We start from the raw sequence: 18,854 nt of genomic DNA on the forward strand, positions 1-18,854 counted from the left end.
AATAATAATGATATTACTATCAATACTATACAAATAATAATACTAATATGGTCAATATAGTATATACATATAGATGCAAATATATAAACATTTAAACTTTAAGTATTAAAACCCCAAACAAAACCAATATATACCTATATATATATATATATATATATATATATATATATATATATATTAACACTAATAAATATATAAATATATATATGCATTGAGTGTGTGAGAAACAGCATGCATGAGTTTCGTGTGCGTGTGTGCGTGGTGTGTGTGTACAGGATAGTTTACAGTGGGGGGGCGCTGCAGAACTGAGAGGGTGCCGGAGACAGCGATGGTTGCCGGAGGCTCGTGGGAAAGCGGCAGCGACTATGAGTGGCCGGAGTTTGCTGGAGCAGAGGAGGCTGGCGGCAATGGTCTGCTGGTGTAGCCGGCTACGTTTTCTGTGTTTTCTTCTCTGCTGTGTCGCCGGAGCGGGTGAGCAAGGCTAGAGAGTTAAGGATTGCCTTATTTGCTGCTGTCTATGCGTGGCCGCTGCCCCTTTGCGTGGAGTGCTGTCTGCGGCTGTGGAAGGAGGAGGAGAGAATGCAGTGAGGTTGCAGGGGAGCTGGGTGTGATGGGGAGAGGATGGTTGGAACTCTCGGGTGGTTGTGGTGGGGTGTGGCTTTGGCTGTGCGTGAGGGATAGAGAGCAGAGGGGAGAAGGAGATGGGAGAGGCTAGGGTTGGAGCGTGAGGATGAGAGAAGAAGAAGAAGCCTTTTTTTTTTTTATTATGGCTGTGCGCTGCCCCCCCCCCCCCCAGCTCTTGTGTGTAGCCGGCCCCTTCTTATAAAAATAATTTTGAAAAAAAACCCTAAAAACATTTCCTTTGGTTTATGGTATTTTTCTTTTTTTGGAAATAATATATACTACTATTATGATAATAAGGAAATAATAATAATAATAAAAATAATAATAATAATAATAATAAAATAATAATAATAATAGTAATAACAAAGATAAATAAATAAATAAAATAATAATAATAATAGTAATAATAAAGGTAAAAATACTAATAATAATAATAATTAAAAATAATGTCAATAATAATGAAAATAATAAATAATAATAATAATCATAATAAACAATATAAATAGAAAAAAAAATAAAAGTAATATTAATAGTACTAATGAAAAATAATAATAATAATAATAATAATAATAATAATAAGATTAGTGAAAATTAATAATAATAATAATAATAAGAATAAATAAAATAATAATAATAATAATAATAATAATAATAATAATAGTAATACATATATTGGGCCTGGGTAAAAATGGGGTGTCTACATTGTAATCGAGCCTATTTACGAGCCCACTATCAAGCCTCTTAACAAGCTCAGCCGAGCCTATAACCGGTTGCTCACGAGTCGAAATGAATTGATTCTGTCTGCGTTCACTATCTGACTCATTTATAAAACAAGCCATTTGGGAATTGCTTAAAGATGAATGAACCCTTTCTATTAGCAAGAGAGAAATGCGTCTTGCCATATTCCATCTCATTTCTCCCCCACCCCCTACTCCTATACTGCCTGCTTTTCCTTCCTCCATTTGCTCGCCCTTCACACATAATTTCCATGTCAAGATGCAAACTCCATGATCACACTAGAATAAATTTTTATTCCACCTCTATGATCCATACATGCATATATGTTTATATATATATATATTTGTATATATTTTTTTTCAAAGAAATAAATAGGGTATTGATCACTAATAAGATGATCATACCCAACTCTACATTTCTTTTCTTCACCAACAAATATGTCCCCTAGGTCCTTGGCCCCATCTTCCCATGTACCTAATCTCAAAAACAAACTTAAATACAAAAAATCATAAACCAAATCAAAGTTTTTTTTTTTACGCTTCGGTTATTAAGAATAATTTTTTTTTCCAAAAGTCATAGCAATTGGCAAAAAATATATCCAGAGATTTTCTTGATAATTCTCCTCAATCATTATGTATATATTTTATAATTCACATCTTCATTATTTCAAATGTGATAAGTTAAATTTAAAAAAAAATGATATCAATTTAATAAAATATGACAAGTTATCTTGTCTTTAACAAATTAGTGAGTGAGTGATGTTGGAAAAATTAATGAGTGAAATAGAATATTTTCAAAATTAAAACCGTAAGTGAATTATAACAACTCAATAATTCGACTAACTGATAGAGCGTGATAAATTAAATAAATTTATTTTTAATTAAAATTTTTAAATTTTTTAAAATTTAAAAAAAAATCAAATAAATTAGAAATTATTAATATTATAATATTATAAAATACTAATCAAATTACAGTTATTAATTGAACTAAATTAATTTAATTTGTTCGATTTGATTAACTAATGTAATTTGACCGAATTATCCGATCAGATAGAAAGACTTTAATGATATATGGTAGGGGTGAACATTCGGTCAATTCAGTGAATTCGATTAAATAACCGAATTAATCAAAAATTTTTGATCAAAAAACTCATTAACCGAAACGACCGAAATTTCATATTTAATCAAACTCAAAACCGATTGAACTGAATTTTGGTTAATCGGTTAACAAATTTTAACCGATTTAATATTTTTAATATATATATATATATAATATAGATTTTTAATATTTATATAAAATATAAATAAGATAAATAGTATATATAAAATTTTAATATATATATATATATATATATATATGCATATATATGTACAAACATACAAGTCCATTTCTTTAATTAATAACTAGCTGTACCGCTATGTTGCAATAATTAAGTTAGGCTGCTGAACAATTTTACTTTTCCTATGCTGCCAAGTTTAGAGCACCCATCTTGATATTTAAATATTTTTTTTACAATTTAAATATAATATTATATTTCATATTATTTATCCGAATACAACGTAGCATTAGAAATTTGTTTACTAATTCTCGTACATTAGAACATATATAATAATTATGATCTCTAATCAAGACTTCGTTTTCTTAGCAAATTTTAATTTTAAAAAATATTTTAAAAATAATAATACATTTTTTAACATTAATTTCTATTCTCACTAAAAACTAAAAATAAAAATAAAAAATAATTTTATTAGTTATTTTCATAACACTTTTTACGTAATTTATATCATGTGATGACTTTTTAAACATTAATTTTTATTAGATGACTATGATGATGAAAAATGCAAAAGGAATTTTAATTTTTCATTCAAAATTAATGAATAAGATCATTAACAATTTGACATTCTCGTTGTTTAGTTTGATAAACTTTAAATTAATCTTGGGTCAACTTGTAAGGCAAGATTGGACTTGACGTGTTTGACTGGCCAGTCAAATTTTTGTTAATTAGTTAAACACAGTTCGAATTTGTCTAATTACCTGTTTTTTCTTGTTTCACCTGCTTTTAAATATGTTGATTAATCATTCTAGAACGTTTTTTTTTTTTTTTTTCACTCATTCAGAATTTACGCTTTAAGCATAGGAGCACTATCATTCAACTTTATAAATTTATTTTTGAAATTTTAATTATGTTTTTTCTTGATACTATGTTTATTATATTGTCACGATTTAAAGATATTGAACTATGTTTTTCTTGTATTAAGATGTGTTTAATCATCTAATTAACATGAAAATTATACTTAACAAATATTTGTAGCACTACAATTTTTAAATATATATATTTTTAATTTAATAGTATTTTTATCTATATACTAACCTATTGTTCATATAAAATTGTGTTATCCTAATTGATTCGATTGATGTAAATCAACTTGATTAATCCGATCACTTTAATCTATTTTAAGCTAAAAACTATCCAATAACTACTGAACTTCTACATTCTAACCTCCTCTACAGGGGATGGGAGAATTCTGACTCCCTAGAAAATTGCCCAAATGTCCCTCAATAAATATATAAATAAGCATCCTAAGAAAGATACTTAAGAAACTTAGAAGCAACAGGGCGTTCACCAAATTATTGACGTTGAATTCATCCAACACTAGCACAGCCAAACTCATTGTCATTGTCTAAAATGTCACCCCATTTGCTTTCCTTTTCAATCTTTTCTTCTTTTTTTTTTCTTTGATATTAGAAGAGATAAGAATGTACCACCAAATTTTTTATAAAAAAAATGTAAGGAAAAGAAAAGATTAGATGGATTTTTCTCTAAGACTGACTGAGATCAATATTGAGATTCTTCAATAAACAAAACTTCCTAGAGAATCTCTTTTAAAAATTTGCATCCCTCTAGTTCGAGGTTAATCAATTATTAAAAATTTCCTACACAATATTAAGATATTGTCTTAATTACTTTATAAGAAAAAGAATATAATTTATCCACACACTAATCATAGATACATACATATTCGGTAGAAATGCCAATAAGTATGAAAACTAATTATTAAATTAAGTAAAACATGTGGTTGCAATGGAACATACGAGACATGAAACTTAAACACATCAACCCATCTAACCCAATGGTTTTCTAGCAAATATATATATATATACGCACACACATACACAGATATATCTTGGGGTTTCATTATGACTATTAGGTCAATATTAAAGAAGTAATTATATTTTTTTCTATGAATGAGAGATTATGAGAAGATTAAAATATCCAAAAAATAGTATTGATCGTTGGCTCTATGTAAAGCATACAGATTGCATTGACTCTAACATATATTATTAAATCTCAATGTTTTATAGGGTAATTCTGTCAAAATAACATTAGTTAATGTGATTGAGGAAATTGGATTGATTTAGTCCAATTCATATAAATAATTTTAGTTTAAAGAAGTAAAACTTGGGGTTTATATTATCTTGGGGTTTCATTATGACTATTAGCTCAATATTAAAGAAGAAATTATTTTATTTTCTATGAATAAGAGATTATGAAAAGACTAAAATATCCAAAAAATAATTAATTAAATTAAAATATTTTGTTAATTGGATTGAAATTCACACACAATTTAAAGCTTAATTAACAACACCATCATTATTGATAACCTTCCTTCCATAGTAAATATGAATATTGTAACGACCCGAATTTAAAAATAAAATTTAAATAATAAGGAAAGGGAAATGGAAACCGGAAACAGAATGAAGCCGTAGACTTCGTCGACGAACGCGGACATTGCATTTCGGGAGAGAAAAACAAAAAGGGGGAGTTTCAGGGCTTCATCGACGAATCCCCTGTATTTGTCGACGAAGGCTTAAGATAATTCGTCGACGAACACAGGGGGCTCATCGACGAGAAAATACCGAGAGAGGTTCTGAGGCAGCCTGAATTTCGTCGACGAATATAGAGTTTCGTCTACGAAATTTGTGAAGGATTCGTCGATGAAGGTCGGGCTCGTCGACGAAATCCTATTTTATAAGAATGAAAAATTCGGGAGAAATATCATTTTTTACAAAACCTCTCTCTCTACGATTCTCTCTACGTTTTCGGCCCCACCAGTCGTCAGATCGACAATCCGAAGCCACCACGACGCTCCTGGCGAAGTTTTCTCAAAATCTGCTGGAGCGGATCGTGAGAAAAAGTTAGTTGGAAATCATCCCAAAGTTGAGGTAAGGTTTTTTAAGTCATATTTGGTCTTGTGCTAGTTATAAAAAATGTTGTGCGCATGAAAATACTAAAGTTTAATACTAAGGGTTTTCAGTTTCGAAGAATTTGTCAGGGAACCCCTCAGGTGTTAAACTTGAATGCTTTTAGGTGAAAACTTTCTACCCAATATTTGAGTTTTTAGCAGTTGAGGAAAATATTGTATGCTTTGAAATACTGAACTTTAATTCTGAAATTTTTCATTTTCAAGGTGTTGAGTTAGGAACCCTACGGGTGCGAGACAATTTTATTAGGGGGCTTTCCAGGAATCAGGTAAGGGGATAAACTAAACTAGTACTGTTTTGAAAAATGCTTATAAATATATATAGTTATCATTTGATTTATGGAAAATGTATATGTTAATATATACGTATGTTTTATATTTGCAAAATATTGTGAAAATGATCGTATGTTGAGTATGTGGAAAATCTACTGTGTGGCATGAGTAAAAATATTGTGTAATGCTGTTTTCTGGAAATGTGGATGATGTGAATTTTTATGAGGGAAAACCAGCGTACGGGCCGAGACATTTTTGTACATATATATATATGTGTGTGTGTGTGTGTGTGTGTGTGTGTGTGTGTGTGTGTGTGTGGATATGTTTGCTAGCGTACGAGTCGTGCTATGTGATTTGCCGGTGTACGGGCCGTGCTATGTAGTTTGTCAGCGTACGGACTGTGCTATGTGATTTGCCGGCGTACGAGCCGTGCTATGTTAAAATGAGAAATACCGGCGTACGGACCGATGATTTTTATGATACATGTATATATGTGAAATGATACGATTGATGTGAAAATAAATTAAATGAGATATTTATGTATCACGGTTTCAGTATATGTATATGATATCAGAATCTGGTTGGCTTGGTTTAGGCTAGCACTTGCACGGTACCATTGCTATATGTCCATGATCCCCGTGATCATGATATCTGTATTAACGCCACTGTATGGAGTGGTGTGAGATTGGATGGTTGATGTGGTTATTTTCGAGAAGTGTGCTGTTATCGCCCCTGGTCTACGGACCAGTCTGGGTAAACCCATCGGGCCTACAGACTAGACTATCGACTTGGCAGTGGTCGGCCAACCATTGTCAGGTCTCGCCTTCGGGCCATACAACCCAGTCATGTGGGGGTAATACATGACAACAGCCAGCTAACCCACTAGGATGATTTTTATGTTATTATTATTATGACATGAGTTGAGATATGTTATGAGAATGCAGTATATTCTACTTTGTTGATATATATATATATATATATATATATATATGTTTTTCGAGATTTGATGAAATAGTACTAAATGTATTATATATGATATATGTTGAATACGAATTACTCATGTTGCCACACATTAGTATTAGTTTATTTCCCTTACTGAGAGGTGTCTCACCCTCAAATTTTATTAACTTTTCAGGAGCCTCAGATAGGAGAGCGGGAAAAGCCCCACTGACATAGTGTGGATTATCTGCCCTTTTTTAAGGGTAAGCTTTTGGTAGGGATAGGATTTTTGTGGGAATTGTCCTTAGACTTATTTTTGGGATGTATATACTAAAAGATAATGTTTGTAGTACTCTCGTATGTATTATACACATTATGATGAGATGTATATGATTTTATACTTTCTACTGCTTAGGTTTCTACTGTATGTTTTGTTATATCCCTAATACCCACGGGTCCAAGTGGATGGTGACCTGCTGAGTTGTGATGTTTGATGTTGATATTATTAAAAAAATATATATATGTGAAAAATGAGCGGGTCGTGATAAATATTGAGCATTAATTTGACATGTTGTTACTGGCGGGGAGTGAGGGTTGAACTTTTCATAAATATTAATCAAATTAATAATGATTAATTGTAGTAATAGTGAAGTTGAGTCATAATCAACTATTAGAAATGTGTCGATAGACAAACAACAATGTTTTTATCCTTTTAGTTTAGTGTTGTGGGAGGATTTGAAGGTGTGTCCAAATAAAAGTTGTGATCATAATCCAACGTCACATTGAGTCATTACATTTCATTTATTAATGAATATTCAAATATACATGGTAGAATGTTAAATATAGAATGGAATTGGGATGGAGATGACGTCATATCCCACAATTATTGAGTGTGGGTGGAGGTTGTGGTCATATATACTAATTAAAATGCCACCCCTTTTATTGTTTCTACATTTTATGATTTTTATTTTCTACGTCATTTCATTTCATTTATTAATGAATATCTCTTTGAGATCCCGAAAAATAGGTAAATTCTTTTTCTTAAAAATACGTATAAGATTCGTCACTATAAAAAGAATAATGTTAATCCCACCATTAATTACTTCATTTATGAAACTTTAATACGAATCTTTTGTTAAAATGAGTCCTAGTGTGACTAATCATCATCTTGGTACGCCAATGCAAATATTTATCAATATACGCTTACTTCTCTACATTCATAATATAAATCAAAACTATATATAGTTATGAAAAGTTCAACCCTCCCTCCCATAGCACATTTTGTCGATAAAAATTAATACAATTATGATTTAATATAGTTTTGAAATATGTGGTGTCTTGTTGTTTTTAAATCAAATCATGGAGGAAGTTTACATACCTTTCAATAATAATAATAATAATGTGAGGGGACTGAGATAGAATTTGACTGATTCATTTTACGAATTTAATTTTAAATATATTTTACTTCATTTACTTACCATTTACCTATTTTTTCAACTTCGCTTGTTAAGTTTTTAAAAATAAAATAAACTACGTCTTAATTAAAATTTTGAATATTATATATATATATATATATATATATATACGTACTTGAATTAACGAAAATTATCAATCAGATCTCAAACAAAAAGGAAAAAATTAACTTGGAGAAGAAAATAGTGTGAAATCTATTCTAACCCTCTCTCTCTCTCGCATTAAATATCAAATTTTAAATATATTTTGAAGAAAAATTTATCCTTCTTTAACAATATCTAGTTGTGAAAAATTACTAAAATTTTACTTATAAATTTGTATTAAATTTTCTGTCCATATTTAAATTTAAGAATTGAAATTCATGCTTCAAAATACATGATAACTTACTTATATTATAATTTTATTTTCTAAATGATAAGTTAATTTTTAAATTGTACAAATAGGTTTGAAGAATTGTTTCGAGATTGAAAATTTTCAAATTCTGAATTTCGAGCCACCAAATATAAAATAAAATATATATATATATTGGAATTCATGAAAAACTGGGAGATTTTTCAATTGTTGATGTGCCCGAAGACTTCATCTTTTTTGGCCTATTAATTTCAGAAAAAGTTGACGGCACGTGCAGTCTACTACCCCACCAGACGCTATCACAGACCTTTCAATTAATCCCAATCATCATTACCCCTTTCTTCTCCTGCCTATGCCTACAACGCTTTTAAACAATATATATATATATTAAAAAAAGGAGGGGAGGAGGAAGGGAATGTTGAAGACGCGTGTGAAAGCAGCCATGATCTTGGTCTTTTTCAGCCAACCCTTCTCAATGCTGCCATGCATTTAGCAATTGCCTATTTACTATTTTAATTCATTTTTTATTTGTAAAAATATAATATACATAATATTTGAACAAAAAATTTATCTTCTTTTTGTGCATGTGAAATCTCAATGAAGGTTAGTATAGCTTGCTAAATCGATCAAGGTTAGTATAGTTAGATCGATTGGTTCGATCAAGCTCAAGAAGTTAGGCTTGAGCTTGGCTCGGGCTCGCTTGGGCTTGTGCTCATATTCGGCTCATTTTGCAAGCTTGTAGGGTTTAGCCTTAGGCCTGGGCTCGGATTTCCAACACTCTCTTGGATCTCTCAAATTCTAATCTGGATTTAATAATGGAAATTCGGATAAGGGTCGATGATGCTACACCACCACTGCCCATCATATGAACTAGAATTTACCCTTTTAATAGACAGCATCTTAGAACATGAGTTTGAGCAATTGATTTATGTATGTAAAATTCAACAAAATCCAATTCACGATTTGCTCTCAATCTCAAGATTAAAACTCAAATTTCATTAACTTTTGTAAATCCACCATTTTTTGGATTATAAATTGAGAATCAAAGAGAAAAAAAATAAGATTGAAGAGCCGCATAGGGGCAGAGTTGAGAGGGGACTACCGATTGGTAGGGCCGCAAACAATGAGCTTGATTAGCTTGTAAGGGTTTTAGTTCCAGGGTTGTTCACCATTGGACTAGGCTTTTAGTTTTGGAATAGTATAGCCATATAGGCACTTGTGGGTTGGGATTCGGCTAGCTTTTGCCTCTTGGACTTGGGTTGGCCTTAGCTAATTATAATTATAAATACAATAAATATTTACTGGTTAATTCATTGAGTTGTAATCGAACCTATTTACGAGTCCACTATCAAGCCTCTTAACACGCTCAATCGAACTAGTAACCGGCTGCTCACGAGTCGAATTCGTCTACGTTCACCATCGACTCATTTATAAAACGAGCCATTCGGGAATTGCTTAAAGATGAATGAGCCCTTTCTATTAGAAAGGGAGAAATGCGTCTTGCCATATTCCATCTCATTTCTCCCCCACCCCCTACTCCTATATTGCCTGCTTTTCCTTCCTCTATCTGCTCGCCCTTCATACATAACTTTCATTTCAAGATGTAAATTCCATGATCACACTAGAATAAATTTTTATTCTACCTCTATGATCCATACATGCATATATGTTTATATATATTTGTATATGTTTTTTTTTCAAAAAAAATTAGGGTATTGATCACTAATAAGATGATCATACCCAACTCTACATTTCTTTTCTTCACCGACAAATTTGTCCCCTAGGTCCTTGGCCTCACCTTCCCATGTACCTAATCTCACAAACAAAATTAAAATACAAAAAATAATAAATCAAATCAAAAAAAAAATTTACGCTTCGATTATTAAGTATAATTTGTACTTTTCAAAAGTCATAGCAATTGGCAAAAAATTTATCTAGAGATTTTCTTGATAATTCTCCTCAATTGTTATATATATATATTCTATAATTCACATCTTTATTATTTCAAATGTGATAAGTTAAATTAAAAAAATGATATCAATTTAATAAAAAAATGACAAGTTATCTTGTCTTTAACAAATTAATGAGTGATGTTGGAAAAATTAGTGAGTGAAAAACAATATTTTCAAAATTAAAACCGTAAGTGAATTATAACAACTCAATAATTCAACTAACTAATAGAGCATGATAAATTAAATAAATTTATTTTTAATTAAAATTTTTAAATTTTTGAAAATTTAAAAATATAAAATTTCAAATAAATTAGAAATTATTTAAATTATTTAAATTATTAATATTATAATGTTATAAAATACTAGTCAAATTATTGTTATCAATTGAACTAAATTAATTCAATTTGTTCGATTCGATTAACAAATGTAATTTGACCAAATTACCCGATCAGATAGAATGACTTTAATGATATATGGTAGGAGTGAGCATTCGGTCAGTTCAGTGAATTCGATTAAATAATTGAATTAATAAAAAAAATTGATTAAAAAAACTCATTAGTCGAATCGACCAAAATTTCATATTTAATCAGACTCAAAACCGACCGAATTGAATTTTGGTTAAATCGATTAACCGATTTTAACCGATTTAATATTTTAATATATATGTAAGAACCCGAACTGTGATAAGTGAATTTAAATAATTAAGAAAGGGGTAAAATTGGTATTTGAGCAGGCTTCGTCAACGAAGCCAGAGTTCGTTGATGAAGGTCATGCATCTCTTGTTAACGAAGTTCAGAGGTTCGTCAATGAGGAGAAGCCGAGGAGTTTCAGGAACCGATGATATCAGGATTCGTTGACAAATCCTCCATCTCGACGACGAGAGGATTATAGAGCCTCGTCGATGAGTACACCATCTCGTCGACGAGTTTGCCCGGGTCAAAGGGGCTATAATTAGATTTCTCTTTACTTCTCAACTAAGAAAACTCAAATATCTCTCTCTCTTTCTCTCAAACTCTCCTTACTCTCTATCTCTCTAGATTTCTTTACTGTTTGTTGTTGGAATCGTGAATCTGAAGTTACCATGAGGATTGTGGAAGGATTCTCTACAAGTCCTATGGATCGAAATCCCATTTCAGAGATTTTCAAGTTTTGGCGAAAAATTGAGGTAAGGCTCGGTTTCATTTTTGATCCGGTAGTTTAGTAGAGAATAGTATTATGAGTATATTTTGTACTGTGATTTGTAAGTTTTGGAACTCGGTTCGCTATTTAGGGACCTTAGATTTCAGGATTTTCTATTCAAGGAAAAGGTAAGGGGAATTGTGTTTATATCGGTTATTTTTTAAATCGAACTCGGTGGAACTGTGGTTCACGGTCCTGTGTGTGTTTTGGCTACTAATTTGGGAGGATCTAACGGGAAAAACTATGAGTTTTTCATTATGATAGTTTTGGGAAAAAGGGGGCGATGGGCTGCATCTCTGGTTTTGTTGAAAAACGAGCATATATGTTGATTTATACTCGATATCATGGGATGGCCGCACCTTAACTTGTTTAAAATGTATTTGTTTGGAAAACCATGATTTAGATTACCAAATGGGTGTGGTTTGTTTGGTTGTATGAGCATGCATGTGTGTGTGATATGTTGAAATGCTAGTAGGAACGGGGTTCCGAATTGTTCCAGGTACTGAGAGTGTCCGGCTCTATATCTGAGGGCGTGTGTTTATCGCCTGCTACGTAGGCAAGAGTTTCCGACTCTATATCCGAAAGCGTGAGCCTATTCCGGCAGATCAGGCCGAAGGGTGTGGATCCACCAGTTAGCGTCGGTACGATGATATGGGAGTTAGGGACTAGCCATGTGCCGGTGACACGATGTTCGCGGGTTGACTACGGGCCAACGCAGTATGTCGTGGGTCGGCTTCGGGCCGAAGGGTGTGACGACACCGGAATTGCTGATCATGTGTATGTGTGCGTGTATGCATTGTGTAAAATTAGTACTAGACTTCATTTAACTACGTATATGTTGTATCATGATAACACTCAAATGTCACACACTGATATAACCTGTGTTTTTCCTTACTGAGAGGTGTCTCACCCCTACTGTACGTATATTTTTACAGGTCCTTTGAGTAACCGGAACTAGCGTCCTGGTATAGGGAGCATAGTGACCAGTGTAATGCGGTTAGCACTTGGGTAAGTGATAGGACTGTATTTTGGTGGGTTGCCATTTTGAGATGTATTTGGGCACCCGTTTGTACGTTTGTGATAGAGTCATGTTCTACTTTTGTATAGATTATGGTATGGTACTACATATATATATAATGACCTTTTTCGCTGCGTATATGGTTGTGTTTAGATGTGTATAGGGTGTCCGGGAACCCCATGGGGTCGGACCCTTATCTTTTGTACTGTATCTGTGGATGATTTGTATGATACAGGGACAGGTTAGATTACTTTTTCACCCTCGAGTCCCATTATTGGGTTTGGGGCGTGATAGCTTGGTATCAGAGTTAACCGGGTTGTAAGGTCTTGTAGACTTGGTTAGGCTTAGCTGTGAGTACATACCAGAGTATAGGATGTCGGATATGGGTAGAGTTGGTTGAGGGTTGTTCGGTTGCTAAACCGGGATTTGTCAACGGTATTTCATGTTTTTCCTAGAATGACGATTTTAGTAAAAGTAGGGTAGATCATTGATGGCTTTCGTGTCAGTGCGATAGGACAGACCTAAATCCCCTACATGCCCGTTCTTACGAACGGTACCAGATTAATTAAAAATTTTCCTTCAAACCAAACCTAATAAGCCTTTAAGACCGCTTCTTTCCAAAAATTGAAAAAATAAAAATACTATATAGGTATTTCCTCATAACCGGGACATATCGTACTCCGAAGAGTTCTTGCCTCCCTTTGAAATTATCGAGATTGAAGAATTGAGAAAATAGTTAGGAAAATACACCCCGGGATTTTGAAATTTTTATAAAATTTGTTATTTATATAAAATAATATCCCGGGAGGTTTTGGATTTATTTGGGGATGGAAAATGTGTGAAAATGAGTTTTCCAAGTGAAAAATATTTTTTATATTTTCCTAAGATTTTCTAGAATTTTTATGTGGTTTTTCATATATTTTTCCCCAAGATTTGAAATAACAAAAAAGCAATTAAACAAAAACAACGAAAATCAAGCTGAGAAAATTTTTATAATTTGTTTTCTAATTTTTTTTTGTATTTTCTGTGGTTTTTCTGACATTTTCATGATTTTTTTGGAATTTTATGAATTTTATACATTTAAAAAGGAATTATTTGAAATATTTAAAATAAAAGAAAAGAAGAACCGGAGTAGTCCGATTCAGGGGGCGGACCGGTCAAACCTTTTACCGGTCTGAGGGAGACCGGTTTAATGTCCCGGTGAGGACCAAGGACACACGTCATAATCGAGCGGCTGGGTGCGTTCCAGGTGTCGTTCAACGGTTGGGGAAAGGAGTTCGGATGATCATCCTGCTAAGCACAATCACAGTTGTTCCATGAAGTGGGGATCTGACGGCCATGGGCGAGTGCTTCCGGATTGGTGACGCAGCATTAATCTGAGCCGTTCGGAAGAGTATTGATCGTATGGTAGGGAAAACAAATGGGATCCACGTGCCGCCCGGTGAATGGGAGGTCTGACACTCATTATGCCCTCTGTCAACCGTGATCCTCGCCATTGGTAAAAACCAAAGCTCCAAGGGCCCTGGGTGTGACACGCTTCACCCTTGACGTGGATGGGGGGCGGACCCTACACGTGTCGGCGAGTGGAGCAAGGAACGGACATCGACGACGGCTCCCAGCTGGAGGGGATCGTGGCCGTTGAGGCACCGTGGAGATCGAGCGGCTGGGGAGGGGAGTTTTAAATAGGAGGACTGACGCTGCCTCCCTCTTTTCTTTTTTAACTCTTCTTATGTGCCTTTCAAATTACTCCCTCTTTTCTTTTTGAGTCTTTGATGATAGAATACATATTTGACCGTTTATTTTATCCTCTAATATTTTTAATAAATTTTTAAAGCACAAAATTCGAGCAACAAATTTCAATAGTGTACAACTATTAAAAAATAAATAAATAAAAGTCCCGCATAGTACTTGCAATATGGCTAAGTTTATGACGTCAACATAATCAAGATCAGGCTCATAGTATTTTTAATTATATTTTTTAAAAATATAATTTTTTAAATATTAAATTTAAATTTATGTAAAATAAAAAAAAATTTAATATAATTTTATGTTATATTTTACCTATATAAATTCAAAATTCATACTTCCAAATTTAAGAAATATTCGCTTTATTCATATGATCAGGAAAAATTAAATTATAAAAAACAAAAACATTAATTTTTTATGTGTCAATATTAAATTTTAATTTTAATTTTGATAATAAAGTTCTAAAAATTGACAAATAAGTTTTTTCTGAAATTTTCTTATGAGAATGCTATAAAAAAATTATGTAAAATCTCGTGTATTCGATTCTCAAAATTTAAACATTAAAGAATAAGCAATTTATTTTAAGAATCTTTTTTAAGTTGAAAAATTATGTATACGAAGAAAAATTATTTTTTAAGAAAAAGTAAAAAAGAAAGTAAAGCATATGATAAATTAATGAAAATGTATAATTTTATATAGTTAACATTTAATTTTATTAACAATTTTTTTTATAATATTTAATACAAACAGAAAATATAATAAAATAATTTATTTTTATTTTTAGAACAAAGTGCTTGAGAGACGGAGAGGCGTGGGAGGCAGCGGCCGTGGTTTGAAAGGCACATAGAAGCAGAAGAGTTAAAAAAGAAAAGAGGGAGGCAGCGGCTGATGAGGAAAAAGGACGTGACGTATCGCAGGTCGCGTCAGAGAATCAATCTGACATTTTGAATTTGAAGGCAGGTGCATATTAAACTCTCTCCACTCACGTGTCATAAGCAGACAGGATTCGGATTTTGGCGCAATAATTGAATCACACCTACGCCTCTTCAATCAAAAATTAGACAGTGAGTGGTCCCCTGCCTCGAGCCTCTGCATATTTTGCTCTCTGAACAGCTTCGGGTCTGTGCTGGGTTTTGTTGTTATGTTGCAGATTCTGGTTGGGTTTTGGGGATATTGTGTTTCTCTGCAAACGGAGATGGAGGGGTGAGAGGTGAGCTCTCATCCGATTCCTTCCTCTGTTCTCTTTCTTTGTTTAATTTCTCAAATTCACAGAGAGGGTGGTGGGAGCTGAGGAGAGATCAAATGGGAGAAGCCTGTGAGGATTGCCGTAAGTGGGAAGAGACCATTTACTGGACCCATTTCCAGTTCATACATTTCGCTCAATTTCTAACTCAGGATTTCCACCAGCAGCTTGTAAGTTCATCACCATCTAACAAAAGTATGGTCTTCTGTGAATATTTTCGTTCATGAAAATTTATGTCTTCATTTTTCTGCAAGCGAATGGATCTAATCTGCTTCTATTCTCATCTTAATTATCGTCATGCCCATATTTGAACTTTTATGAGAAGTTCAATGTGAATAATTTTTTATTTTGTGCGGAATTGCAGACCATTCCTAAAAAATTTGCAGACTATTTCAAGGATAGTCTACCTAAGACTCTGGTTCTTAAAGGCCCAAGTGGTATTACATGGAATGTAGAATTGGTAACAAGTGGGGACTCATTGCTCCTCAAAAATGGCTGGGAAGAATTTGCGAAAGACCACTGTCTAAAAGAAAATGATTTCTTGATTTTCAGATACAGCAAGAACTCACACTTTGATGTTTTAGTATTTGAAAAACAAAGTCTATGCGAGAAGGAAGCTACGTATCTGGTTAGGAAATGTGGGCACGCTAAAGTTGAAAGTGGATGCTCGCCAAAGAGGGATGCAAAGGAGAAATCTGTGGAACTCGTTCACAACTCCTTTCACGATGATGATGATGATGATCAATGCGCTTCACCAGAGAAATCTTGGAACTCGGACAGTTTGATGCCGGAGTCGCCACGAAAGCAATCCATCTGCAAAAGGAGACGAACGACTCCAAGGACAGCTTCTTCTGTTAAACCAAATACAGCAAAGAGGATATTAAGAGGCAAAAGTTCTTCTACACATGCTGCAGGAAAAGAGGCCGAAAGCTGTAAGTTTTTCTCTTAACTATTGAAATTTGGAGCATTCTTGTTCTTTCTGTGTTATCCTTTTGAAATGAATACTATTTCTCATTGAAAAGTTTAGTTTATAGCTTGATGCCCAGATTTTGGGGTATTTTGTGGGTGGTGGGTTTTATGTTTTTTGTGACCTATACAGCAAAGAGGATATTAAGATGCAAAAGTTCTTCCACACAAGCTGCAGGAAAAAAGGCCGAAAGCTGTAAGTTTTTCTTTTAACTATGGAAATTTGGAGCATTCTTGTTCTTTCTGTGTTATCCTTTTGGAATGAAAACTATTTCTCATTGATAAGTTTAGTTTATAGTTTGATTCCCTGATTTTTGGGGTATTTTGTTGGTGGTGGGTTTTTTATTTTTTGTGACCTATTTTAGAGTTTGAAACGTATATATGCTTGTTTTGTCTTCCAATTTTCTTGTTCACAGGCGATTCCGATGGCAGACAAATAACCATCAATAAAAATCAAGCGAATAATGTGCAATACATATCGAATAGGCGATCTGTCACCGAAGACGAGAAAGAGAAGGCCTTGCAAGCGGCACTATCAGCACCCCACAAAGGGGGTTTTGCAGTAGTTATGCGACCCAGCATGGTATACAAGAGATTTTTTATGGTAAGTTTTTTGTGCAATTTGTAGTAGTTATGCGACCCACCATGGTATACAAGAGATTTTTTTATGATAAGTTGTTTGTGCAATTCCCTTATTTGGGAGGAGTTACCAAGTTTACCGCATCATTCACAGACTAAACCAATAAAACAATCATAATTCATAGACTAGATAACATAAATAAACCCATGATTAACTGTCTACCTCTTTGTTTTTCTTTTTCACTTTTTTCATAACTAAAGCACTAGAAGCCCAAGGGGGAGATTTTTTTTTTTGTCTGTAGATGCGTAAGATTCAATCATTGGGACGATTGGACAATGTTGAGGTTGTCTTCATGAGTTAATGTGTTTGTGGAATTGCTTCATGCAGGGGATGCCATGGGAATGGGTGACTAGGAATCTCTGGCATGATAAACAAGATGTGATTCTCCGTCACAAAGACGGCACATGGCCTGCCAAATATTATGCCTATGAATCTTCTGCAGGGCTGGCTGGTGGGTGGAGGCATTTTGCTGTAGAAAATAACTTGGAAGAATTCGACGTGTGTCTCTTTGAGCTCGGTAGCCAGCTGAAAGATGCTGTGGTCTTGGATGTTCGCATCTTTCGGGTTGTCGAAGACGTGGTACCACTTATGCGCTTTCCTTCTCCCTAGGAATGTGGAAGGCTATCTTAAGTTGCTAGGAAAAGGATCTTGTAGGGCATCCTTAACTTGCTTATGTCTTGGTATGCATGTTGGTGAAAGCTGGGGTATGTAAATATCGCCTGTTTTGGTGATTTCTGTGCTACTTTTTGGACTAATGTTTTGCTCCCCTTAGGCTTTCACTGCTAACAGCTTGTTTATGTTAATGGTAGATTTTGTGGTTCTTGTTCTTGCTTCATCCCTTCATGGGTGAATTAGAGGATTTTGGTGATCCTATTATCTGTCATCTTATTCTTAATTTGGGAAATCAACAAGTTAATTACCATTCCGGTCTTGAATGATCTCTAGGGTTTGGAAAATTGGGTGTTCCTTTTAATTAGGGAATGGGTCTATAGTGACTCTTTACCATTGGATTCATGCCAAATGTTAGATCTTCACACAACGTCCTTCATGCCAGTAATATATACATCTCCCACTATTCTCTTCAGCAGTTTGATTGGGATTAATTGAACTTGAAAGGTTTCTCCCCCCAATCTTTGCTCCACCTCAGCAACAATCTCACAGTGCAGATCTACATGCTGTTGTGATCGGTGAGGCCTTAGAGCATTCTATGTTGCAAGCAATCCAAATGAATCTTTCCAATATATGGATGAAAAAGGTCAATTGAATTTACTTGGTTTTTTTGAGGGGTATGGTTTCATCTGATTGAACTCTTTTTTTTCTTCTGTTAATTAAATTAATTTTTACGCGTGGATTGAGTAATTGAATTAGTTTTGTATTTTACTTGCAAAAAATTTAATTACTTGCAACATAATACTTTCTAAAATATGTGAGAATTGATCGATCACCGCCC

The 18,854-nt window shown here is 33.5% G+C and overlaps 1 protein-coding gene across 1 annotated transcript; it reads left to right on the forward strand.

Annotated features, from left to right (window-relative positions):
• The first annotated feature begins 15,575 nt into the window (after window positions 1–15,575).
• LOC131161550 (B3 domain-containing protein REM16-like) lies at window positions 15,576–18,274 on the forward strand. The gene is made up of 5 exons (XM_058117382.1): window positions 15,576–15,968; window positions 16,163–16,730; window positions 16,898–16,960; window positions 17,181–17,368; window positions 17,732–18,274. The coding sequence occupies exons 1-5, from the start codon at window positions 15,858–15,860 to the stop codon at window positions 18,011–18,013; spliced, it is 1,212 nt and encodes a 403-aa protein (XP_057973365.1). The 5' UTR covers window positions 15,576–15,857; the 3' UTR covers window positions 18,014–18,274.
• Window positions 18,275–18,854: the final 580 nt, after the last annotated feature.

The sequence above is a fragment of the Malania oleifera genome, chromosome 8 (assembly GCF_029873635.1).
Source record: "Malania oleifera isolate guangnan ecotype guangnan chromosome 8, ASM2987363v1, whole genome shotgun sequence".
NCBI classification, from domain to species: domain Eukaryota; kingdom Viridiplantae; phylum Streptophyta; class Magnoliopsida; order Santalales; family Ximeniaceae; genus Malania; species Malania oleifera.

Excerpts from the sequence above, each read along its gene's own strand:
- LOC131161550 (XM_058117382.1), top strand. The coding sequence starts at position 15,858 with ATGGGAGAAGCCTGTGAGGATTGCCGTAAGTGGGAAGAGACCATTTAC. Across the intron at positions 16,961-17,180 it reads AGGAAAAAAGGCCGAAAGCT|GCGATTCCGATGGCAGACAA; the intron begins GTAAGTTTTTCT and ends TCTTGTTCACAG. Across the intron at positions 17,369-17,731 it reads TATACAAGAGATTTTTTATG|GGGATGCCATGGGAATGGGT; the intron begins GTAAGTTTTTTG and ends TGCTTCATGCAG.